Genomic DNA, 23755 nt, shown 5'->3' with positions numbered 1-23755 from the left:
GCAACGTTGTCTTTGGCGAAAAGTGATGATGTTATTATTGATGGGAACCAGGAGGCCCAGTCACCACAGAAACCGCCCTCCGGCCCCATCCAAATGTACAAGGAAGGCTCCACAGCATCGGATGCAATCGGGTGATATCCATCGAAACCACTTTGTTCGGCAGGGACGGCGGCTTCATACCCCACGCAAAGAGCGCCCACTAAGATTTATGAACATGGCGACGGGGACATGCGTAATCTAACGAAGACGACGGGCTTCACGCTCAGACTCGAGGAGGGTGAGGATGTCTGAAAATCGTAGAATATCAGCTATCACGCTTATGATGCTCCGTCTGAGTGAAATGATCCCATACCGTTCTCGCGGACGGGTCCCTTCACATTGCGGATGATGGATCGGTTGGAGTCGTCCATGAACTCGACACGGACTTGGGTGACACCACCACTTTGATAGAGACATTTGTTAGCCTAACTGCTGTTTTTAATGTGGTGCACAAGCGGGGTGAACTCACCGAGATCCGGTGCGTCCGAGCACCTTCACAACGCGGGCAAGCTTAGGGGCAGCACTTTTAGCGTCCTGGGAAAACGGAATTCGAAGAATCATAAGTTCGCCATTCAATTGCGGTTTTTGCGAAAAGGCTATTTCCTTCGACACCTCCACCCCTGCAAAGCTCTGCACCTCCAACACCCTATCTCTCCACTACCAGTCGATTCCTCCCAACCCAGCCCTGTCTTAATCCTAGCGATAGCATGCAAACCGAGAGAGAGAGAGTGGCGCTCCGAAGCATGGTGAAGCGGGTGAAAGTTATTTTCATAGTGTCGATAACCGTCTGGCGTGGGTCGTCGTCGACTCGTCGTGAATTACTCCCGGTCGTATCTGTGCCCAATTCTTCATCGGGAATGTCCTCGGTGCCTACATTCCTCATCCGCCGCACACAATCCATCCATCAATCTTCCATCCATCCCTCCCCTCCGTTTCCACACTTGAAACCTCCAGCATCCATCCCCTCCCTATCTCCCCTGCCCTCGCCTTCGTTCGTTCGATCGTGGGGTCGATGCCTACCATTGCTGTTTGGTTATCCTGTATGGGCGAAGAAAGGGAAGAGCAGTATTGGCTGCCTCATTGGACTCGCTGAACACGGCGTTCGGATTGCGCAGTCACGTGCGAGATTTAATCCGCGCTGTCAAAATCGCCTATTCTGAAATTCCGCTCACAACCCTTCCTCCGAATACGCCAGATGTAGTTCCCCCCACAACCCTTCCTCCGAATACGCCAGACCTCAGAACTTCCAAAGTTACGCCTAAATCCTAAATGGCGCAGAACTTGGCTTCTCAACCAGCAGCAATTGTTGGACGTGAGGCAAACACATCAGAGGGGAAAATCGTAGAACTGAGCTCTTCAGATCTAGCCCATATGTTAGTTTTCCCGTTAAATTGATACAAATCGAGAGGAATAAAAGCCAATTCTGCGAATTTACACACTGCTTCCCAGTAGATTGTCATACTCTCGTTTTTTCGTTGTAGACGAAAGTTCGACGGTGCCTTTGCAATCAGTCGCGTCATTCGAGGGCTAAGCGAGAATTATAGCGGCGGCTCTCGAGGACCCTCTAAGGCCGTTCGACGCAGTACCGACCATCCACCCGATGGTCGAAATGGCAGCACGTCCACATCCCGCACAAGCAGATCGGCGGCTACCAGCTCTACAGAAGAAACCTCTTCCAACCCTACCAGCATCTCAATCCTCCAGCATTACCCATACATCATCTAAGGTGGTAGGAATTCCAACATCAACATCAACGTCGACACCTCTCTCCCCATCCCGGATATCGCAAACTGCCACCGTTATAGCCAGCCCCACCACGCCGGTTTCGCATACCAGCCACCCATGTCTTTCCATAGTCTCATTTGTCACATGCGTATCAGCCGTCGACGCGCATCTGCCTGCAGAGCTACTCGTGCGCATCTTTGCCTATCTGGACGTGAAATCACGGTGTCGCGCCCTGCGAACCCACCGGAGATGGAAGGATGTGATGTATTGCACACCGAGACTATGGACGAGATTAGATTGGTCAAATCGCTTTTCGGTGAGTTTGCTGTCGATTTGTTTCACCAGGTGGTGTCAAGTACCTAGCTCACATTGCGTGATACAGCTTGGCGGAGACAAAAGCGTAGCCGAAGGTGCCCGACGCACCGACACCCTTCTGCAGTTTGTTTTCGCAGATAGCGCATCCGCTGGACGGTTCACCAAGCTTGCGAGGTTGGATCTAAGCTGCACAGGTGTGTAGTCTTCAGGTTCATGCTCCGCCAATGCGGCATTGAACTCTGACTCAAAACCGCGGCACACTCATGACAGACGTAGACCCGTCTGTCTTCATGGACACCCCATGCATCCGGCTTACGCTCAAGGATACGCTGTCGCATCTGGTATGGAGAGCCGAAGTGGGCGAACCTGATCTAGCATTAATCCCAGAATCACCAATTTGTAGGTTTTGAATGGATGTCCCAACGTTGATTCCGGGTCGCTCTACAATCTGCGGGGTCTCACCGCATTGCGGGCACTCGATCTATCGCACTGCGAGTCTGTGGATGATGTGAGTCCGGGAGACAAAGTGCAGCCGGATTGGTATGACCCAGGAGATGCGAGAATTCAGCCATGCAATGTGGGGATGAGGAAGGTCGGAAGGACGGAGCAGCGGGTCTCAATATCAACGGCAGCGCTGGGCCAAATTGGCCCACGGCCTGAACGTCTGTAAAACGGATGACAGGCACAGGGAGGGAAATAACATGCCTGGCAACCCATGAATCTCTGTGTTCTGAAGTCTGTGCGCTCTAAATTCACTCATGGTACCATTTTGTTTGCGATCTACAGGCTGGTCTCGAAGTCCTCTCATACTATCTTCCGCATCTGACACACTTAAATCTCTCCTATCTGTTTCGCATCACCGAACGCGGCATTGGTCGCATTTTCCGAATGCCGGCCATTGTAGCAGTGAACCTCATGGGATGCTGTAAGCGTGTTTCCACGTTTTCATCTCCGTGTGCCGGTCAGTTACTTGACCAACATGCATTTATGACCCAGATCGAATCAAGCAGTACCCGTGGGCAATCGTAGACGGCGCTAAACGCACCGCCCTGCCCTTACGTGAACTGCAGCTCGGCGAAGACTCGCGGATTCAGACACGGGGGTTCTGGCTCCTCTGGTGCACGTTTTCCTTCTCTACTGCACGTCTCATCAGCGTGTGCCCCTTCCTGGAAACGCTGCGGTTGAACATGGTGCTCTTCGATCTGCCAGCGAATGGTTTGGAGATTCTTTTGAACGGATGCGATCATCTCAAGCATCTAAGTTTGGTGATCGATCGAGCTGCGGTGCCTGCTCTTTGTTCGGTTGCGCCAAAGCTGAGGTCGCTGGAGTCGCTAGAAGCGACCGTGCATATTGGCGTGACCGGAGAACTGCTGGGAACCTTGGTCACGGCCAATGCTCTGCCAAAGTTGAAGGCATTGAAATTCCATAGTAAACACACGACGGTTTTCTCCGACGCCTCCCTTGCGGCTCTAATTACCGCGGCTCCTCTGCTCGAGTATCTGGAGCTGAATGGAGACGACATTACTGCCGCAGGCCTTCAGCCAGTAGCCAAGAAGATTGGCCCGCAATTGCAGTCACTGCTACTACACCACGTGCGCATCGCCAATGCATCTCTGCGGACCATCGGACGTGGTTCGCCGGCCTTGAAAGAGCTGACAATGACGGATTTGCAACAACTCTCGCGATCGAACCGACTACGCCACCTAGTTTGCGACTCGACGCTCAGAATTCGGTTACGGAAAATCGAACTGGCATCACATGCGGGGTTCAACGATAAAGATCTTGCAACGGTGCCGGCCAACTGCCCGAACTTGCAGTGGATAGATTTCAGTTTCTCCTTCACCTATCCGCGAACTGGGCGGGCCATTGCTGATCATTGTCCGGGACTCTTATACTTGCGATTGTGCAAAGCGACTCCACCGCCACTGCATCAGGTCATGGGGTGGGCTAACAACAGCAATGCAGCCACCACGAACCAGACCGCGAATGCTCAACCCACAACTCCGGCTGCCAATAACGCTAATGCGGCTGCGACGAACGTCGTTGGCGCTTCCAATTCTGCAGGTACGGCCGCCGGTATCGCGCCCGCCAACACCTCCAGGGCATCCCGTCGGCAGTCCCGGTTAGCCCGCGCCGCTTCTAATGCTTCTTCGTCAACAGCTTCGCATTCCCCGCCCGTTCTCATTCCTCGACCACCGCGCCCACGTCGAAGTGCCCACTCATCGGAATCCGTAACAATACTTGCTCTGAAGCTGGCAAAGCAGAAAAGGAGGCGAAAATCACCACCAACTTTCCACGCGTCTTCTCCCGAGTGCCGATCCCTGATGTACATGACTTCGTCCGTCGTGGATACAAAATCCACATTTTACGCTCCACGCGACTCGGCCTCTTCATCCAGACCGCCACCCCCGCGCCGAATCGCACGCCTTCGCAAACTCCGTGTCCTAGATCTCACCGGCAACATCGGCCTCACGGACTGGACGCTCGAGGCAGCGCTGTCCCGCCTTCCCGCGCTTCACACGCTTTTCATTGACTCATGCGACTCGATTACGCGCCCCGCGCTGCTCCATTTTGCTGACATGATGCTTCCGCAGCTCAAGCGAGTGCATGTGCGGAATTGCTCCTCATGCCGCCCGGCTGTGGGGACGGCCTCGACAACGACAACGGTGCCGCGGATTGGGATCGCTGCCGTGGCGGGAGGCGCCGCTGCCGCATTTGCTGCGGAGGGCCAGGCTCGCGACGCCCCGACGCCCGGAGTGATCGGTAATAGCTCGGCGGCGTTGGCTGTGGAGGTTGTTATTGACGGCGCGAGGGTATGGGGTCGTCGATTTAGCGAGGAGGGTTGATAGAAACTGCTCGGCTAGATGCGTAGGTTGATTGCGGAGCGTGCAGCGCCATCTCATGAATATTCTGTGCATTAGAGTTTTGAGATAGCTCGTACGCCTTCGACCATGTACTTGAACCTTCATTTATATGTTTCCTCCGTTGTTTGTGCTCATTCCTTGGGGTTGCGTTTTGCACCAAGTATTGACGATTGAATGTCCGACGAGACTGTGAATATGACCGGAGGAAAAAGATGGCAGACATCATTGGTAGATAGGCAGGAAGCCGTGGCGAACAATGTGGTTAGGAAGGTTTTACCCGGATAACGCAATGGAATAACGGGATAAAGAGAAAACGTTGAAAGAGAAATCAACAGCGCGTCCGAGCTGTCAAAACCCTGGGCCTTCATTCTTTAGCCTCCTCCCCGCTTCTCTACGAACGAGCTTGCAATGCAATACAGAACATAGCTTGCCATGCGATCATTTCACCAGTCTTTGCAAGTATGGCTCATAGGGTTCCCGGCATATCTTGCGGCTACAGTGCTGGCGGCAAGGGCGCCTTTGGAGCCATTCCAAGGAATGTTATTTGGCGGTTGGTTAGGTGCGTTGATGGGATCTTCTGAGTTCTGGGCGCAAGTGAAAGTCCCTAACTGTATAGGCCGCTGCAGATACCACGCCAAATCAAGATACTCCACTCGCTTTCAACCAACGTCTGAACTACACTAGTACTCTCTTCCAGATGGCCCTCGAGATCCCGCTGGCATCCGCCGAGCTGCCGCCCGTGACACTCCTCGACGCAACCGGCTCGAACCCCGTTCTCCTACTCACAGTGTCCCCGAGGTTCAACAGCAGTTTCTCTCGAACCGGCAATGAAGCATTTGATCAGCTGGCGGATCCGAAGTACATCGCGGAGTTTGCAGATCTGATCGCCGGATATGTCCAGGATGGACGACGGGTGTTGCTGAGGATTGCGTCTGAAATGAATGGTGAATGAGACATCTGTCGACCGTAAAATGTCAGAGTCCTGACCAATATACTGTGCAGGAAGCTGGTACGCCTGGGGTCAACGACCGCTGCGGTACGTTGCGCTCTGGCGCCGGATCGTGACATCGGTCCGGTCTCGCTTGAGCGCCTTAGGCGGGACCGCAGGAAGCTCCGTGGCATTTCTGTGGTCGCCCAATGCAGCAGCCAACTACCCGTACTACGGCGGAGCGTATACACCATTCACAGATTCCGACGGGCCGTTAAGGAGGAATGCTAGCAACGATGTGGCGGAGTTTGATCAGTTGGACACCAACGCGGACGGGGAACTGGACGAAAATGTACGTGTGCATCTTTTCGAGGGGATATCTGCATGCCTGATAAGCCGTCTCCCATCAGGACGATCCATTCTCTCCGTACTGGCCTGGCACAGAGTGAGTCTTACGGTTCCAGCTCCATACTTTCACGAAAAGCGCCTGAGACTTGCATTCAATGGCGGACAGGTACGTCGACTGGGTGGGAATGAGTGTTTACTACTTCGGAAGGTATGACATGGACGCTTCTCTGGCAACGTAATACGCAACTGCCTCAATGACTACATTCTCACCTGGCATTCTGATCCCCTGTGCGTAGAGACTGGCCATGGGTCCACAATGACCTTCCGCCGACGGACTTCGTAACCCGCATCGTTGATGGTGTTGGCGATGGCGATGGAAAAACAACAGCTACGCAAAGGGCGAACTTCTACCTCACATATTCCAGTGACTTGGGTATAAATAGGAAGCCGATGATTTTCTCCGAGGTAACTACCCAATCTATGGAATTGATCGAACATTTTTTGCATATGTCCGAGATTGATTTCTCTTCTCTCATCTCCTGAAAGACTGCATCGGCCTTCCATGTGCGACTTTTGAGTGGTGCAAACACCACTGTGGATCCAGGGCCGGGCGAGCTAGGCCTCAAAGGAGCCTTATGGAGACAGTACATCACCAATAGCACCTTTCTAACTCTGCATCCCAAGATCCGAGGCGTGTGCCTGTTCGAATATGCCAAACCAGAGGAAGACACATTCCGAGACTACCGAGTTACTTGGAAAAGCGATGTGCTGGCTGCGTTCAAGGAGGATTTGGATGCTGTTAGGGCAGCGCATTATGATCTGGCCGCGGAAGTTATTGCTTCTCCCGCGATTACCTCTACTACGACAACCACCAAAACTTTCATAGCAAGCACGTCGACGGGCCCCGCGGGCAGCAAAAACACAAGCGCTCCTGGCGGTCCAACTTCCTCGGGAATCAAGCCGTTTGGTCACTTGTTGTTACCGCTTCCAACCTTGATGATCGTTCTGCTGTGTACATTGATCCTCTTCCGCTAGTACAATGAGGTTCACGCTCAATTCCCTGCTGTGCATGCATTTCCGCAGCGGTTCCAATGCCGCACAGTGCCGCACAGTGCCGCGGGAGGGAACTTTCAAATTCATGAAGCAGTCGAAGGAATGAAGGAAATTCCAAGTTCATGGAGACGCGGAGAGGCACCTCGCTGACAGGATCGGAAGACGCCGTCAAACGATTGCTTGCTTGTGTCACTCGTTTCCACCCTCTTGCAGTTTGCACGTCCACGGAAGACATCTGTTTGCTGCAGGCATCACAGTTGTTTGCACTCGGAATATTGCGGAAAAGCCCCATATCAGGTCCCGTTCACCCCTGGTTCGAACCGGAAGGCTCCTTCGGAGTCCTGCCATTCGGAAATGCGAGAGGAAATCCGGGTGTTACTGGTTGGAGATGGTATGCTATCGCTAGTTTTGAAACAACTAAGCCCTGCCTAATATTTTCATACTCTTCCGTTTCGCTTCTTCTCCGCTTACCAGAGGGAGTCGGAAAGAGTACCCTGATCACATCTCTTATAAAGGAGACTTTTGTGTACCATGTAAGGCCCGTTCACATGCGGTAGCCGACGACGTACCACGTATGGCTTCAGAGGCCGACTGTGAAAGCGATACTCCTATCTGACATGTGCTTGTGTGCGGCAGATTCAACATGTGGTGCCAGAGGTGACCATCCCGCCAGAGTGGACGCGGGAGCGAGTGACGACCCGAATCGTGGACTCATCTTGTAAGCCTCGATGCGCAGAGGAAGTCCAAAAAAAGTGCCTGACGATGTTATCGAATTCATCACTACAGCGCGGCCAGAGAACCGGGAACAGCTGGATATCGAAGTTCGGAAGGCGGACGTGATCTGCATTGTGTATGCAGCGGACAGGCACGATACTTTTGCACGAGTAGCAGACTTTTGGCTACCACACCTGCGGAAATTGGGAAGAAATGTAGGGGACTGGGCAGCTTCCCTTCATAGGTGAATACAGAGCAGCTTGGGTTGCTAAACAGGGTTTGCGTTTGGGCAACAATCCAGGTTCCAGTTGTTCTTGTCGGGAATAAGATCGACTTGAGGGGCTCAGGCGATTTCAGCAACGACGGGTTGGAAGATCAAGTCACACCGATCATGAACGAATTCAAGGTCAGCCAGATGCTTCAAGAATTAGCAGATAGTCGTCGGTCAATGTTGACATCATTGGGTTTACAGGAGGTGGAGACATGCGTGGAGTGTTCGGCGAAACAACCGCTGAATGTACCAGAAGTGTTTTACTTTGCGCAAAAAGCAGTCTTGCATCCGACCGCTCCGCTGTACGATTCTCGCGAGCATGTAAGTCTACAACGCCTTCGTGACCGGGATCAGGCATGAGGGACTCATACTCTACAATCTTCTGAAGGTCATGAAGCCGAGCTGCATTGAAGCTCTGCGGCGTATCTTCCGATTATGCGACCGAGATAAGGACGGCATTCTGAACGACGAAGAGATCAACGAATTTCAAACGAAATGTTTCGGTGCACCATTACAAAGACAGGAGCTGGAAAGTGTCAAAGAAGTGGTCAAAGAGAATGAAGAGGAAGGGGTCGAGGATAACGGATTGACAGAGACCGGTAAGTATTTACGAACCTTTGCTGGGGCATCATCGGTGTCGCGCTGACACGAGGCAGGTTTCCTGTTCCTACATACCCTGTTTGTCCAGCGCGGCCGCCTCGAGACCACGTGGACCGTTTTGCGAAGGTTCGGGTACGGTGATGATCTATCGTTACGCGAAGAGTTCTTGTGCCCGCAGTGAGTGTTCCTCACGATTTGTCTCTGAAAAGGAGTTCGTCTTCTGAGAATTCCTCTCCTCGTTGCTGCATAGCTTTGAAGTGCCGCCAGGATGTTCTGTCGAGCTCAGTAGTAACGGATATAAATTCTTCATCGACCTGTTCCAAGCATTTGATCAGGTATAACAGCAGTTCTCAGGGACAATTTTGAGCAGATGGCTAAGTTATCCTGCTGTGCGGTATATAGGATAAGGATGGAGCCTTGAGGGAGGCAGAGCTAGCTGAGCTATTCAGTACGGCGTCCGGGAACCCCTGGGAGGCCACCGGCTTCCCGGAAACGACCCTCACGGACGAATCAGGCGCGGTAACTTTGCAAGGCTTCCTGGCGCAATGGAGGTGCGAATTGGGGAGCTTCTTTCTGGCAAAAAGGTTCCACCCAGACGATATGCCTAACGTACATCGCGCCTAGCATGACAACGTTGTTGGACTACAAAACAACGCTGGCATATCTCGCCTACCTCGGCTACAACGGCGACACGACTACTGCTCTCAAAGTAACCAAGCCTCGCAAAGCAGATCGGAGACGCGGCCGAGTACAACGCAATGTGTTCCTATGCTACGTGTTTGGAGCGACGGGGGCAGGGAAGACCTCGCTACTGCGGAGTCATGTAAATAAACCGTTTACGGAGCGGTACACGCCCACGACGCGGTCGTATTCGGTGGTTAATTCGGTGGAAATCAATGGCGTAGAGAAGTACCTTGTGGTAATGTTACGGGATGACTTGCTAGTTGGCGAAAGAGGACTTTCGGATTGCTGATGGACTGACCCGGCGGTCGTTCGAAATTGGCTTCCACAGATGCAGGAGTTTGGACCAAAATTCGATTCGGAGGTGCTGCAGAATAAGAAACGGCTTGAGGCCTGCGATGTTCTGTGCTTTCTTTACGATTCTGGCGACGTCAACTCCTTCGCTTACGTGGCTAGTCTTAGGGTACGTAAACTGGAACGGGCGATGCGGCCGGGGTCGATGGGAAGGAGTCAAACTCCGGGAGATTCTTGTCGGGCGACGGTCAAGAGAATCTAAGAGATAACTTACAGTCTCTCTTTTCCTACGCTCCTCGCTCACTCATCAGAATCGCTTTGAGATCGATAATCTCCCATGTGTATTCGTTGCGACGAAAAGTGACACGGATCTTGTCACACAGGTTCGTTGGCCATTGATGTCCCGATTGCTGATTTCCGAAACTCACCTTCCATCCGATCATTAAACTAGCGATTTGAGGTCCAACCTGATGCCTACTGCCGAGCCCTCCACCTGGCGGTTCCGATAAGCGTCTCCATAAAGGACAACGTGACGGCCGAGTTACTGAGTTTGCTCGTCGGCGTCGCGATGGATCCGTACGTATCAGATTTCACCATCGTCTCTTTTGACGATCTGCATTTCGCCCCAGATTTTCCATTTTGAGAACAACGACTGATGTTCTTTCCTCATCCCCTCCTACCCACCTATACAGTGGAGTCGCGATACCCGGCACATCGAGAGGCGGACGGGTTACCCTCATGCGCGGCTTGACATTCACGGCGGCAGCGGCGTTCGTTGGGATAGCGGGGATACTAGCGTATCGCGTCATGCATGGGTCAGGGTTGACCAGGCATCTTTAGCGAGCCGTATGCCGTATGCACACCTTCTAGCTTACTCCTGTACCGTAGTGCGAGTAGTAGAATGACCAGCAGGCAGCAGGATTTTAGTTTGACGGCTTGCAACAGAGCTTGGGACGAATAAATTGTTCATCACTTTGGCCAGCAGCTTGGTAGTAAGATATGACGGCGACGCTATGGTAAATCGAACACATATATCAGGGTTCAAGGGACCTGAGGCCTAACCCTGCAAAGGACGAACTTTACACCGTCGGGGTAGCGTGCATGGCATCAAACGAACATCTAACCCTAACCCTAACAGGTTACACCCTAACCCTATACCCTATAACCCTAACCTACCCTATAACCCTAACCCTAACCCTAACCTATTTACGGTGGGTTCAGAGATGGCCCTCTCAGATGGCCCTGGGCAAACGAATGAGACATGCCCGTTCTCAAACAAGGCGGCTGATATAACGCGTCACGTGCGCGGTGACATTAAACAGACGCCTGCGCCACACCCGCAGAAGCGAAAATTTCTTGCAGCAGTTTGGCAAAGGCGCAGAGACGAGAGAGGCGAGAGAGCATTCCGTTCACCCCGCAACAGTCAGACTTCCACTGTACATAGCCGTCACTTCGCAATGGCTCCTACGGACAAGAAGCAGACAAAGAAGAGCACCCTCAACGAGGTATCATATCCCACCGGTGCAGGGGAAACCTATGCCCGTTTTTTGAACGTCAGAATTGAGAGACTAACGACCCCGATGGCGAATTCTAGGTCGTGACTCGCGAATACACTATCCACTTGCACAAGCATGTGTTTGGCAGGTTAGTAGCTTGTCTTTCTCGTTTGGGGGCACACAGGAGGCGAGAGACGGGCGAAGAGGCTTGGGGTAGGGGGAGGATCGCGCACGAGTCGGAGGTCACTCTGGAACTGATCGAACGGGGGAACCTATGCCAATTCTGTGGAGAGAGGGAAGGGGCGAAGGGGCGCACGAGGGAGATGACTAGATGTCGAAATGGTTGGGATAGGACCTGTTGGTTGGAGGGGGATTGCGAGCCCGAATTCTCAAGGGAATGGAGTGGCCTAACCTTGAGACGACCTTTGGAGACAGTTTCCTGACCCCACCTTGTCGCCGCGAATATTTCAACAGGACCTTCAAGAAGCGTGCTCCCACCGCTGTGAAGGCTATCCGTGAGTTTGCCCTCAAGACCATGGGAACCTCGGACGTGCGCCTCGACCCTTCCCTGAACAAGGCCGTCTGGGCCCGCGGAATCAAGTCCGTCCCACACCGCATTCGCGTGCGTTTGTCCAGGCGTCGTAACGATGCTGAGGATGCCAAGGAGAAGCTCTACACGTTCGTCACCTTTGTGCCCACCACTAACTTCAAGGGTGAGTTGAAGGAGATGCGGACTGATATCAAATGCAAATGGGGATCTTTTGGTCCTCTTCAGGGATCGCCTTCAGGTGACTAATCATCTCCTTCGCCGCCTTTCGTTCCACCTCTCCCTCTCACAGGCCTCCAGACCCAGACTGTCGACGAATAGAGCGGATTCTTTGTTGTAAATAGATTTGAAATCATTCATTCTATTCGTTCGCGGGACCCCATTGGTTCGATTATCGCGTTGTTACTGTCGCCGCCTGCTGTGGAGAGGGGTGCTCACGGGGGAATGGAATGTGGACTGTGGAGACATTTGCTTGCTCTGGAGGTTAGGTGTGAGGCTGCTGAGGATGAATACGGGAGCCGGAGACCAAAGCCGTGAGGGACGGGATTTGAACGTCGGCGTGTGCGAGATTCGCTTGAAAACGAAGACGCTGCTGGACATTGTGGGTGGATGGTGGTGAATACTCAAGCGGGGACGCAGAGTTGAACTGTGAAGCGAACCGGACCCCACATGCCGGTCGCTTCGTGGAGTGCTGAAAGCCTAATTCTTGGTGTGTGTCGGGGACTGTATTTCTCGTTCGGGGGGTTGGGCAAAGAGGGCAACCCTTGGCAGAGTGCGTACTGTACGTTGATAGAAGTCATGGCTCAAGAGAAGTCAAAACGCGTGCGCAGTGGGAAAAAACGTCCGTCCCTCCCGTCCCGCGAGAAAAAGTTTCGAGGTGGCCACAATTTCTTCCCCATTTCACCTTCAAACAGAGTGGGAATCACGCCTACAACCGCCATATACAGCTCCTCCCCGTCCACCTCCCTCCCGTTTACAGGCCGCTACAATGAGCAACTCAACCTCCCCATACGCCTCGCAGCGCTACTCTGCGCGGGCCGCCAATTTCGCAAACGCGACGGCCGTGCAATTGCTGAACCTCATGGACGAGAAGAAGACCAACCTTTCTGTCGCTGTCGACGTCACGGAGAAGAAGGACTTGTTGAGGTTGGCGGATGAGCTTGGGCCTTATATTTGTGTTTTGAAGGTATGCTGGTAGGCGAGGGAATGCCGGGGGATGCGCGGGATCCGCGGGAGGTCTCGTGAGGGTGGTGGTCAAGAGGCGTATGAGGAGCACGGAAACGACCGAGGTCAGGAGACGAATGGGGGGGAACAGGAGGCAGCAGAGTGATGGCGAACGGTACCGGAAGCCGGACTCATCGAACCCCTCCCCACCCCAGACACACATCGATATCCTAACCGATTTCGACCCCTCCGTAATCACCACCCTAACCGCCCTCGCTCAAAAACACAACTACCTCATCTTCGAAGACCGCAAATTTGCCGACATCGGCTCCACCGTCGCCGCGCAGTACGCCCACGGCGTCTACAAAATCGCCTCTTGGGCGCACATCACCAACGCCCACCCGGTGCCAGGGGACGGTATCGTCCACGGGCTCGCGCAGGTCGGCCTCCCCCTCGGCCGCGCTCTACTTCTTCTCGCGGAGATGTCGTCCAAGGGCACGCTGGCGAGGGGTGAGTACAGCCAGGAGACGCTGCGGATGGCGCAGGACAATGCGGAGTTTGTGGTTGGATTTATTGGGCAGAGGAGGTTGAAAGGGACCGAGTCAGGGAAGGAGGAGAGGGACTTTCTATATATGACGCCGGGGGTATCGATGGCGCAGCCGGGGGATGCGTTGGGGCAGCAGTATAGGAGTCCGGAGCAGGTGGTGGAGGAGAGCGAGTGTGATGTGGTTATTGTGGGGAGGGGAATTTACGGCGCGCAGGACCCGGTGGCGAAGGCGAGGGAGTATAGGGAGGCGGGGTGGAATGCGTATTTGAGGCGGACGGGGCAGACGGGGCGAAGTGAGTGAGTGGGCCTGTATGCAGGTTAGTGTGTAGATAAGCCTGTAGATTATGTAGTGGTTATTGATGATTTCGGCGGTAGAATGCTCATATGCTACGCTTACGGAGCAATGGAACTTGCGCTCGGCAAAGGAATGATGGCAACTGCTGGAGCTGTTAGCTCGAAATGCAAAAAAAAAGCCGACGCAAAGCAACAGCAAATGAAAGGAACTCATAGCACAAGAAAACAGACAAAAGGACACAAAGGTTCTGGACATGTGATTTTTTCAGTGTGTTTTTATTGTATTCTCTTCCCACCCCCGCCCCCGCTAGCGTTACCCGCATTCGCAAACGCCGCAGCAACAGCCGCCTGATTCACCGAACTCGAACTGTTCCCGTTATTTGCACCCACCGCCGGTTTCGCGCGCAACGAGACGACCAACGGCAGATGGTCGGAGGGATGATGCGCGTTTGGTAGACCCACGACGCGGGAAATGTACTCCTTGTCAACGCAACTCAACAGGCCCGTGACTTCCAACGAGTTGGTGGAGTAGAACACGTAGTCGATAGTCCCCTTGAACCCGGGGGCGAAGTTGGTAAACTCCAGCTCGCCACCGGGGCAGGCCGCGGTGTTGAGGTGCGAGTAGGCGGACTTGAGGGAGAAGTGGTGGGAGAGTCCCTCGGACGTGTACGGGCCGTAGACGTAATGGGAGAAGTCCGAGTGATCTTTGTCGACGCGGCCGCCGGAGAGATACTCATAGACACCGGAGTCGGGGAGGGAGTTGAAGTCGCCGCAGATCAGGACGGGGAACCGGGTTGAGTCTGCCGTGGGGCTGGTGGCAGAGGTCGGTGATGACGACATGAGGGACTTGCCGCCTTTTGTTGCCGTTGATGAGGCACCGCCGTGCGTTCGTCCCCAGCTTTTGCACAACGTCTCAATCTCCTCCATCAGCATTCCAGTCTGCACCAGCTTGACGTCCTTGTAAACGGGATCCCAGTGCAAATGGGCATTGGAGACGAGAAGCTTCGCCTTGGATTCCTTGTTCTCGAGAAGTGCGACAGTTGCCACATTGTCTTTGATCATGACTCGGTTGAAAACATCGTCCGTCTTGCGGAGCTCGGGTTTGCGCATCGCTGTTTGCTGGAACTCGATGCAATGCTTTTCCAACAACGAAAACCTGGCAGAGACGGACAAAATCATGAGTATTGCTTGGGAATTGAAATATTGAGACGCTTGGAGAGACAGACTTATTCGCCTTCCAGAATGTTGCGCATCCATCCACCTGTCGCCTGTCGTACTCGGCCATGGTGCGCGCTCGGGATTTTGGGTAGAACACGCCTTCATAACCACCGATTTGCGACAACTGATCCCGGAAGAAGTCCTCGTATTGATCCATTTGCATCTCCTTAGGAACCGACATTTAAATTAATTAATATCGTCATCAAATGAGAGTACGAAGAGTGAAAAGATCTTACCTGCAGCAAGACAATGTCTGCATTGTAGTTAAGAATATCTTGTAGCAGTAGATCCCTCCGATATTCCCAATTCAATGCCCATGATGGTGTGTAGGCGTACATTGCTGGCGTTGCGTATTTCTCACAGAGGATGTTGTAACACATCACCGTGAAAGTGTCTGATCAAGTGAAAGGGAAGATAAAAGAGCTGCTCGGACCGAGCGATCGAATTTCCTTGCCTTGGTTTCAAGCATACCCTTGGTATCCCCAGCATAGTCTTCTTCCAGTGAGATCCATTCTCGATCCGGTGGTGGTGGGCCAACTGCAAGATAGGATCGGAGTTACAAATCTGAGCACAAATCGACATACGACAGAATTACACTCATGTTCCTTACCTGGACACATCTCGCGTAAATACGTCACTACCGCTGACGTCCCCTCCTTTTGTATCATCGACGAGATGGGCTCATTTAGAGGATTCCCTTCGAGACCCAGGTTATCCAGCTGATACAGTTGCCCAAGTTCCGGTGGCAGAAATGTAAGCTCGTTGTCATGGAGTAACAGCTCCTTGAGGGAGAGCAACATTCCCAGCTCGGAAGGCAGGGACGTGAGCCTATTCCCCGACAAATCCAAGACAACCAGGCTTGTCAACTTTGCCACCTCCTGGGACAATAACCCAAGAGCATTGTGGTTGAGGTACAACGTCGTGAGAAAGGTGTAGTTAAACAGACTAGCGCTGAGATTCTTCAACTGCATTCCGCCCAAATCCAGAATTGTCCATGCCGATGGCTTCGCATTAGGGTCCACACCAGCCCCGCCCGACGAGTTGCCGTTAGCGCCGTTGGTAGCAGCGTCGGGATTGGAAAGCGCGGATCGCGCGGCCGCCGCCGCAACCCGAGCGTGGTGATGTGGGGAGGCGGATTGTCGGGAACTGAGAACCGAATCCATCTGTTTCTGATGGTGTGGCCCAGAGATTGGCACCGATGTCGGTGGGATGGCGGACATGCCGCCCGAGCTCGTCCCAGCCATCGACGAGGAGACGGGGTGAGAACCTCCTCCACCACTCGTCGCACCGCCATGGGAGGGATGATGTTGATGTGAGTGCTGATAGTTCGCAATCCCGCCGTGGTTCATTTGAGGAGAGTGTTGCATCGCATGGCCAGGTCCGCTGGTCCCTCCAACTCCGCCTCCACCGCCAGCCTGGATTTTCCCACCGATAAACATGTGATTGTTATGTGGATACCGATATAGCGGCGCATGCGATGCGCCGGCCGAGCTTCCAAATGCGGGGGAGGATGGAGTTGATAGCGTACTTGTGTGTGCGGGCGAGCCCGGTGCATTGTACGGATGATAGCCCTGAGCCCCCATCGGATAGGTGGAATATGGATTTCGATCGTCTTTATCCGCCATTGAAGGGTGTGGGAGTCCACTATGGAAGAATGCTTGCTCTCAATATGCTCTGAGCGTCACTCTTCAAATTGCGGGCTCACGAAATACGCGTGGGAAAAAAGCTTCTCTTGAGCGTCCAAGAGTCAAGGGCGAAGGTATCTTCGGTGCGAAGAGTACCCGAATGAATAAATGGACCAGTACAAGTAAGCGCAAGAGCACCTCTTCTCAGGCGAATTTAACTTTTCGAAAAAGTGCAGAATCCTTTCGACGAGACTTTCGCAACTGACACGGAATGTATAGTGACGATGGGAAGCCGAATCAAAGAATTTTCCATTCCGCTTAAGACCACTTCAACCTTGAGCCTTTCCTCCGCCAAGTCGCTTTGTGTCGAAACTTATACCGCCCCGACCAAGGATCCCAGGTTCCGGATGGGACGAGATCTTCAGATGGACTATCGAAATCCGAGGCCAGTGAGGATGACCAGGTTGACCTGAGCGGTTCATCAGTCAGCGTCAACACAGCGTAGGTTACCAGCTGGGAGGACTGGTGGAGAAAAGGAATTTCCCACCAGCGCCGGTTTTGTGAACAGCACTCACCTCTCGGAATATATCGTCAGTTTGTGAGAGTCTATCCAGGAAGAATAAACGGTTCCGGACCACCGGGAGTATACAAAGGCCTGGTGAAGTAAGAGCTCTGCTATTCGACAGAAGAACAAGTGCGGAGATGTTCGTTCAGGTTCTGGCGGTCTCAGAACAGCATCATCGGTTGGGAGCCGTGGCTGTGAATCTCAAGTGCGACTTACCAGCAAGGCCCAGAGACCGACTTTCGCTGTTGCAGTAAAATGGGTCCGCTACTGTTACGAAGAGTTGCTAGAGGTGCTGGACGGGCTAAGCTGTGAGTGTCGATATGGCGAGCCGAGGGGGTGGGGAAGGATTGCCAGTGCCTTGAAATGGGCCTCTCTCGAGTTGCAATATTCGATGGCTCCCCCTGTTTGTGACGACCACATGCAGGGCCGTTCGCAGCTGTGTTTTCACTGTGATCAACACCGCCGGAAACGATAAGCCTCCCAAATGCAGGTGAACTGGATCTCTCACGTGAGTCTTAAAACTCGGAGTGCTTAGCTGACGGTGACCTTGAATGAGGTCGGAAGGGAACCCATGCCCAGCACGCGCCAGGCCGGGGTTTGAACTTTAGGGGGAGGAGGACTGAGGAGGGAGCGTATTTCACCAGTTCCCAAATCCAAAGGAATTGCACCAAGGAGCGACATTGAACTACATCATATCGTCATTTCATCATTTCATATGTTGATTTTGCACACACTTACGCAGCCGTGCAGCGTCGAACTTGACAACTTGCTGATCACTCTTGGATCACCAAATCGGTGATGTCGTCGTTTTCGCCGGCGACTCTGGACCCTGTGAAACGCGCGAGAGCGTCAAGGCAGCCGGCAAAGCAAGCTGCTGGAACAGCAGGCGACCTCCTCTCCCGTGAGAGCGGGCAGATGGTCGAAATATACTTATAAAGCGCGCAATGGTGGCAGCCGGTGTATGCAACATCCAACGTTCCCATGCTGTGGCGTGCGTCCGTCGCATCTCCCGTCCTCTGGTGGATCCGAACAAGCATATCAGTCAATGCAGCCATTTGTTAAGATGTTCATTCCAGAAAGAAAACTATTACAAAAGAATCGATGCGCAGGTCCCGATCTCCAGTCCCTCCCCATCAAAATCATATTCACATCCTTTCTTCTCTCAATCTGTGCATCAACCCCACCTCACTCTCTGAAGGCAGTCGGCACTCTCTCCTCACTGAAATGAGCGCGGTCATGAGGCGTCAGAGCCAGGTACTTTCCTCCGTTCTCGAAATCATCCAGGTTGCGCACTTCATGGAGACTTTGGTCAACGAGCAGCTTGGGCAAGCCTGGAGGGATCAGCGTTGCTGTGTGTTCCTTGAGCTGTGGTGGACAACATAGTGGTTTAGTAATGGTGGCTACCGTGCTTAATTTCAAAAGCAAGGAATGTTCACTTACCTTATCCATGCTCGAGTACGTCTTGTTCAGCACCAGATCCTCGCCCGTCGAGTGCTTCTCAGCATACTCGTAGATTTTGATCTTGCGCGCCGTGACGCCAATGTCGGACTCGCGAGACCGTGAGCGCACGATAGGCTTCTCGTTCTGGAAGAAAATGAAGAGCAGAAGAGTGTTTATGATCAGGATGCGTGCAATTTAGTAGTATGATTGCATGCGGGCCATAACATACATCGATACGCTCCCTCAAATCGTTATCGCTTCCATACGGACTGTGCTTACGGTGCGTCGAGGTCGTGTTGCCGTCAAAATCGACCAGGTCTTTCCGGCCTACGATGCGAATCAGTCGTTAGTACAACGTGGATGCGTGGCAAGTATTCAGCCTGTGCTAAACGCGAGGTACATACCTGCCATACCACGACCATGCCCCTCCTCATCGAAGCGCTGCTTGTGGGTACCCTGTTGACAGCATGCATCCGTCAGTAATCAAGACTTGGAAGATGTCCACCCGAACTCATGCATTCATCTCGCGCCAAGAAATCTTTGCGCGAACATTACATCCTACCACCTACCGTGTATCCTTTCGGGTCCGTTAAGCGGGCAGTGATTTCGGCGGCTTTAGGGGAAAGCAAGTTATCGGAACTCATGCTTGATCAGGATGAGGATGTACTGATGAAATCGTTGAATGACTGTGTGGATTTTTCGACGGTGTTTTGATGGTGAATATGGTATGCAACTTTCTTGTTGTTTGTGAAAACGACGCTTGGGCGCTGGAACGGTTTGCTCCTTTATATCCCTGCGCTTTCAATGCGTGCAAGACCAGCAAACAAGGTCGAGGACAGCTTCGGTGATGACGTCTTCAATTTGGCGAAGGTACGTATTTCATCGAGGAGGGAAAGCCAAAGCCTAGGCCCCAGTCCTCCGAAAGGGGTCATGATTTTACCGCGTGGTCTTTCGCTAAAGCTTAACGCCAAAATGCTTCACAGCGTGAGTTGGCGGGGCTTGTGACTGTCGTCCTCACGAGACCCGAAGCGGGAACGCTCCAATTGACGGCTGGAGCTGCAACTGAATGACGCAGCTTCCGTCCAACCCCTTTCCCCCATGTTGAGAAAAAGCCGTTTCCTCTTCTCCACAAGCACGGAACAGCCTCACGGAGGGATCAAGGAGAGTGGAATAACTGGATATTTTTTTGCTTGGCATTCTGAATTTGGAGGAATGAAGAGAGAGCAGCAAACCTCCGCCAGAGAATGTGTAATTCGGAAGTCTGGTGCTGTCGATTTGAAAAACCCCGACTTACGTCAGCACGCGTTCCCGGCGAAAAGACCGCCCGCTGCTTTGGGAAGGCACCTCGAACTTCATCAAAGCTCAGCACTACTCTTCGCAGGATACTTTTATCTGGGACGCTGCGAGGACTGCATATACCAAGTAACGCCAGCAAGCACACTAGGGACTGCTGAACGAGGCTCGCTATCGGGTTCAGCTTCAAACTCCTCTCGAAAAGCAAGGGCTGCTTGGACCCTTGAGGGTCAAGGCAGCAACTATGGCGCAAATATCACAAGGAATGCTGCATACCGCTTTGGTAAAGTTGGCCCTTATGACTCGGAAGAGCCTTTGAATGTCTTCTTACTGTACTTGTTCTCAGCTTCTTGCGGTAGCAAAGCTGAAACCGGATGATGTAGGCGTACTGGGTATGAGAGTTTGAGATGAGCACAGACGTTGGGTTAGGTTGGACTGTGCCTTATAAGCTTCTCACCATCACCACCAGATTATGTGGACATGCTCGCCCAACCAAACTGCTTGGACGCGCAAATGGGCCAGATCGCACAAACCGCCCGCTCCCTCGCGACCGCACCTCTAACGAAAGAAGTGTGTCGCACGCTGCAAACCGGCGGCGCGCCCGACCGGCTCCTACGCGACATGAACGCAACGCGAGATCGGCGGACGCTCCGAAAGGAGGCGGAGATGGAGGTGCAGATTGCTGATTTGAGAGAGAAACTGGAAGAAGCGAAGGAGAAGCTTTGTCAGAGTCAGATGGGTAAGCGGGCATTTATGCCGACATTTTGGCAGAGCTGGAGTGCGGAAATGTGCTGAGTTATCGCTTATATATGGGTGGATTGAAGAGGTGAAAGCATTACATGCGAAGCTGAAGGAGCACCCCGGCGTCAAGCCATCGTGCAACGCCCCTCTGACATACCTCAAGAGTAAAGCCGGAAAGGTCGCGAAAGAGTGTAAGTTTTGTGTACGGACATGATGTGGAAGCCTAATCCCCAAGCAATTTCCAAATGACAATACCGTCGTTGTCAGTGTTGACGCCCTTCCCCGACGGATCAAAACACATGCAGAGGCAAGTGCGATTCCTAGAACTCGTGAGGAGATTCCTCGTCTCGTGCGACAGTCAGGAACCCTCATCCTCAGTGACCGATGGCGGCGACGAACGACGAGAAGGAGCTATCATCAGCTTAACGGCTGCAAAAGTGTTGAAACACTTATCGGCCGAGGTACATCTGCACATTGATCGTTTGCAAGCGCTGTCCTCAAAGGACGACGTCCCAAAGGAAGTGGAGCAGGCTTCTTCAATATCAGGAGAGTTGCGCAAATGTCTTGAGGGATTGAGCCCGCTTGCCTTGAACATCTTGGGTATTGCCTCATCGTTTAAAGCGCAACTGTGTGTTACTTCGCCAGCTTATCATGTTTTCTTTTCCAGGCTTGACAACATGCGATCATCTGCTGCCAGGCGTGCGCGACGAGCTCATCATCATATTTTCGCTGTTCCTACGAGACATTCTTGACTCGCTGTGTATCGCGGGATCAGTAATGAACGATATCTTGGCGCGGTCTCAGGAGGGTCCTTCAACAGGTACTAAGCGACGCTCACCGACAGGGGCTGCAGAACCCAAGGAGCCGCCCTCTCAGCGCCGCCGGCTGAGCACAGGCAGCAGCAATACCACCATCGCCGATGAAGTTGATGCCGTGACTGTTAGCCCCGAAAACGGCACACTAGAGGACCACCGCACGACTCTCTGTCAAGAATTGAACAGCATCGTGCTCGACTTCTGCGCCGCCCAACCGGCGTTAGTCCCGATCATGATCCTAGCATACACACGGCACTGCGTTGCGCTGGCGGAGATCATGCGCGGCATACTGCCGGGGCTTCCTGCGGTATTCAGAACGGACGAGGATAAATCTGACGATGGACGCAGCACACAACCTGCAGCTGGGAGTGAGAGAGAATGCAAGCTGTGGAGAAGGGTGTTACGGGCGGATGACGGGAGCGCGGATTGTGCGGCGGGGAATGCGTTGCATATGTCGTATTACTTCTTGCATGGACTGGACAAGCTGGTGGATGTGGATAGTGCGCGAGATGTCGAAGGATACGTCTCAGGTAAGTGCATTGGCTGACTACGCTTACCGAATAGGTCTCATCCGTATTCAACATCTCACACGGGAATTATCTCTCGTCCTAACAGAGAACCTCATAACCCTCTGTAACGCCCTTCTGGAAGATTCTCTCATACGCACGCCCCCGGAATACTCCTCTTACGCATTCACAATATGCGTGAAACTCGAAGACTACGTTGGCCAGGCGAGGTTCTCGGTTAGTCGGGTTGCTGCGCAGCTGGTCTCGAGGTGTTTGGATGCTGGTAAGGAGTGAAAGTTCGACGGCTTTGAGGGTTGTTTACAATGCGCGTTTGATGATTCTGAATATGGTAGCGTCGAGATTCGAGGGTGCTTGGGGCGGCGTAACAAGGTGAGTGCTGTTGCTGATCGTGTGGACTTACTCACAGCCTGACGTAGGATGTTCCTTTCGGAAATCATAAGCAGCGCCGATGACACCAGGACAAACGATATGAACGTCCCCGAAATCACAAACGCCATCGCACCCGCAAGTACGAATGAACAGCGCATTGGCGACGAATCGACCGCATCACCGGAACCTGTCGAGTTGTTTTGTTTATGTCGGCGCGTACGTGTTGACGCGTCCAGGCTCACGTCTCCACTGCGAGGGATGATGTACTGAGCCCATCCTTCATCCGTCTCGCAGGAATCCTTCGGAACGATGATCCAATGCGATAGCACGGTAAGTCACATGCAATCGACGCGATGTGGAATGTTTGAAAGCCAATGGCGGCGTGGAATCTGACTTTGTGGTTCACGCGCCTTCATAAAATCGCAGCAGTGTCAAACGAAATGGTATCACATGGACTGTGTCGGAATGACAAAGAAGCCTGCTGCGAAGAAACGATGGTATTGCTCGGCTTGCCTATTAGAGTGAAACGGCGATGGTGCGATGTGATGTTATGCCGTGGGAGCTTCTTGTAGGGTGGTGATATGGAATTTGGACACGGTATAGCTTTAACTCGAAGCGCTTTGCCTACCTTTGTCAGACAAGCCAGGAAAATAAATGAACTGAGTGAGGTCGACGGTTTTCGCTCGCTCTCTTCCAGACGTGGCAGATTTCCTGACGGGCTGCACACTAACAGGGAGTCTGAGTGGGGCGATAAGATAGAGGTTGGCAGGCCAGCGCAAGGGGAGATTTCCGCACTCGGTTGCCGTCCTTGCAGACATGCCAGATTCCCCGCCGGTCCCATCCAGTCGGAATGCGAAGTTTGTCCCTGCTAACCACTTCGCCACGCAGATGCAAAAGCACACAACTTGCATGCGGTGGACTGTATCCTGACCGCTGCACATTGCACATTCAACAACATGCCTTCGGTACCCCCTCGTCTTCGTCACCAGCACCCACCAGGCCCTTGTCCACATGGATCGCGACACATCAGGAAGGGATGGGTTGTACAGAGGAGGAAGCCGACTGTCGGGGCGAGTGGTATTTTGTGTATCCCGAGTATGGCATACAAATGGTGCTACGGCTTGAGAGATGAGAGAAGACCACCGTAACCTCCGTTGAGAGATGAGAAGGCAGACACAGGATGTCTCTTGTCAGCGCATATCTCTCAATCTTGGACATGCTCGGTTGCCCTCCTGCCGGGATCTCGTTGCTCCTCGCTCACTACTCCAGACTCCGCATCAGA

At 53.1% G+C, this 23755-nt stretch overlaps 10 protein-coding genes across 10 annotated transcripts; 7 read left to right on the top strand and 3 right to left on the bottom strand.

The window, feature by feature from the left end:
* Window positions 1–127: 127 nt before the first annotated feature.
* EV422DRAFT_248144 (40S ribosomal protein S28) lies at window positions 128–1111 on the bottom strand. Its single transcript, XM_053065718.1, has 4 exons — window positions 1060–1111; window positions 509–573; window positions 353–441; window positions 128–287 (listed from the first exon to the last, which is right to left on the bottom strand). Exons 1-4 carry the CDS (start codon window positions 1060–1062, stop codon window positions 238–240), a joined length of 207 nt encoding a protein of 68 aa, XP_052928860.1. The 5' UTR covers window positions 1063–1111; the 3' UTR covers window positions 128–237.
* Window positions 1112–1372: 261 nt separating this feature from the next.
* Window positions 1373–5162, top strand: EV422DRAFT_517672 (uncharacterized protein). Its single transcript, XM_053069465.1, has 7 exons — window positions 1373–2080; window positions 2147–2273; window positions 2350–2420; window positions 2483–2587; window positions 2866–3004; window positions 3076–4143; window positions 4240–5162. Exons 1-7 carry the CDS (start codon window positions 1640–1642, stop codon window positions 4923–4925), a joined length of 2637 nt encoding a protein of 878 aa, XP_052928859.1. The 5' UTR covers window positions 1373–1639; the 3' UTR covers window positions 4926–5162.
* Window positions 5163–5334: 172 nt separating this feature from the next.
* EV422DRAFT_517662 (glycoside hydrolase superfamily) lies at window positions 5335–7366 on the top strand. Its single transcript, XM_053069464.1, has 7 exons — window positions 5335–5502; window positions 5570–5887; window positions 5946–6223; window positions 6282–6316; window positions 6386–6427; window positions 6516–6684; window positions 6766–7366. Exons 1-7 carry the CDS (start codon window positions 5376–5378, stop codon window positions 7252–7254), a joined length of 1458 nt encoding a protein of 485 aa, XP_052928858.1. The 5' UTR covers window positions 5335–5375; the 3' UTR covers window positions 7255–7366.
* Window positions 7367–7402: 36 nt separating this feature from the next.
* On the top strand, window positions 7403–10922 carry EV422DRAFT_517655 (EF hand associated-domain-containing protein). Its single transcript, XM_053069463.1, has 14 exons — window positions 7403–7663; window positions 7747–7805; window positions 7909–7990; window positions 8059–8201; window positions 8288–8392; window positions 8459–8578; window positions 8646–8856; window positions 8914–9034; window positions 9108–9192; window positions 9260–9408; window positions 9482–9776; window positions 9870–10001; window positions 10144–10215; window positions 10284–10922. Exons 1-14 carry the CDS (start codon window positions 7627–7629, stop codon window positions 10473–10475), a joined length of 1803 nt encoding a protein of 600 aa, XP_052928857.1. The 5' UTR covers window positions 7403–7626; the 3' UTR covers window positions 10476–10922.
* A 367-nt stretch (window positions 10923–11289) lies between these two features.
* EV422DRAFT_564493 (ribosomal protein L31e-domain-containing protein) lies at window positions 11290–12196 on the top strand (the record flags this gene model as incomplete). Its single annotated transcript, XM_053072203.1, has 4 exons — window positions 11290–11337; window positions 11427–11476; window positions 11803–12041; window positions 12168–12196. 4 exons carry the CDS (start codon window positions 11290–11292, stop codon window positions 12194–12196), a joined length of 366 nt encoding a protein of 121 aa, XP_052928856.1.
* A 530-nt stretch (window positions 12197–12726) lies between these two features.
* On the top strand, window positions 12727–14051 carry EV422DRAFT_247907 (Orotidine 5'-phosphate decarboxylase domain-containing protein). The gene is made up of 3 exons (XM_053065717.1): window positions 12727–13061; window positions 13255–13903; window positions 13962–14051. Exons 1-2 carry the CDS (start codon window positions 12864–12866, stop codon window positions 13885–13887), a joined length of 831 nt encoding a protein of 276 aa, XP_052928855.1. The 5' UTR covers window positions 12727–12863; the 3' UTR covers window positions 13888–13903; window positions 13962–14051.
* Window positions 14052–14156: 105 nt separating this feature from the next.
* EV422DRAFT_492347 (Endonuclease/exonuclease/phosphatase) lies at window positions 14157–16261 on the bottom strand (the record flags this gene model as incomplete). Its single annotated transcript, XM_053067592.1, has 5 exons — window positions 14157–15036; window positions 15107–15264; window positions 15335–15492; window positions 15570–15635; window positions 15709–16261. 5 exons carry the CDS (start codon window positions 16259–16261, stop codon window positions 14157–14159), a joined length of 1815 nt encoding a protein of 604 aa, XP_052928854.1.
* Window positions 16262–18328: 2067 nt separating this feature from the next.
* Window positions 18329–19717, bottom strand: EV422DRAFT_517621 (uncharacterized protein). The gene is made up of 5 exons (XM_053069462.1): window positions 19298–19717; window positions 19133–19184; window positions 18958–19055; window positions 18729–18872; window positions 18329–18653 (listed from the first exon to the last, which is right to left on the bottom strand). The coding sequence occupies exons 1-5, from the start codon at window positions 19370–19372 to the stop codon at window positions 18474–18476; spliced, it is 549 nt and encodes a 182-aa protein (XP_052928853.1). The 5' UTR covers window positions 19373–19717; the 3' UTR covers window positions 18329–18473.
* A 1521-nt stretch (window positions 19718–21238) lies between these two features.
* EV422DRAFT_247775 (uncharacterized protein) lies at window positions 21239–22631 on the top strand. The gene is made up of 2 exons (XM_053065716.1): window positions 21239–22107; window positions 22193–22631. The coding sequence occupies exons 1-2, from the start codon at window positions 21414–21416 to the stop codon at window positions 22375–22377; spliced, it is 879 nt and encodes a 292-aa protein (XP_052928852.1). The 5' UTR covers window positions 21239–21413; the 3' UTR covers window positions 22378–22631.
* Window positions 22484–23141, top strand: EV422DRAFT_247758 (uncharacterized protein). The gene is made up of 3 exons (XM_053065715.1): window positions 22484–22689; window positions 22768–22803; window positions 22900–23141. The coding sequence occupies exons 1-3, from the start codon at window positions 22522–22524 to the stop codon at window positions 22996–22998; spliced, it is 303 nt and encodes a 100-aa protein (XP_052928851.1). The 5' UTR covers window positions 22484–22521; the 3' UTR covers window positions 22999–23141.
* Window positions 23142–23755: the final 614 nt, after the last annotated feature.

Source organism: Fimicolochytrium jonesii, assembly GCF_025526975.1.
Source record: "Fimicolochytrium jonesii strain JEL569 chromosome Unknown EV422scaffold_3, whole genome shotgun sequence".
Lineage (NCBI taxonomy): Eukaryota > Fungi > Chytridiomycota > Chytridiomycetes > Spizellomycetales > Powellomycetaceae > Fimicolochytrium > Fimicolochytrium jonesii.
Note: the sequence above shows the minus strand (reverse complement) of the source record. Positions and strands in the feature narration are given on the sequence as shown.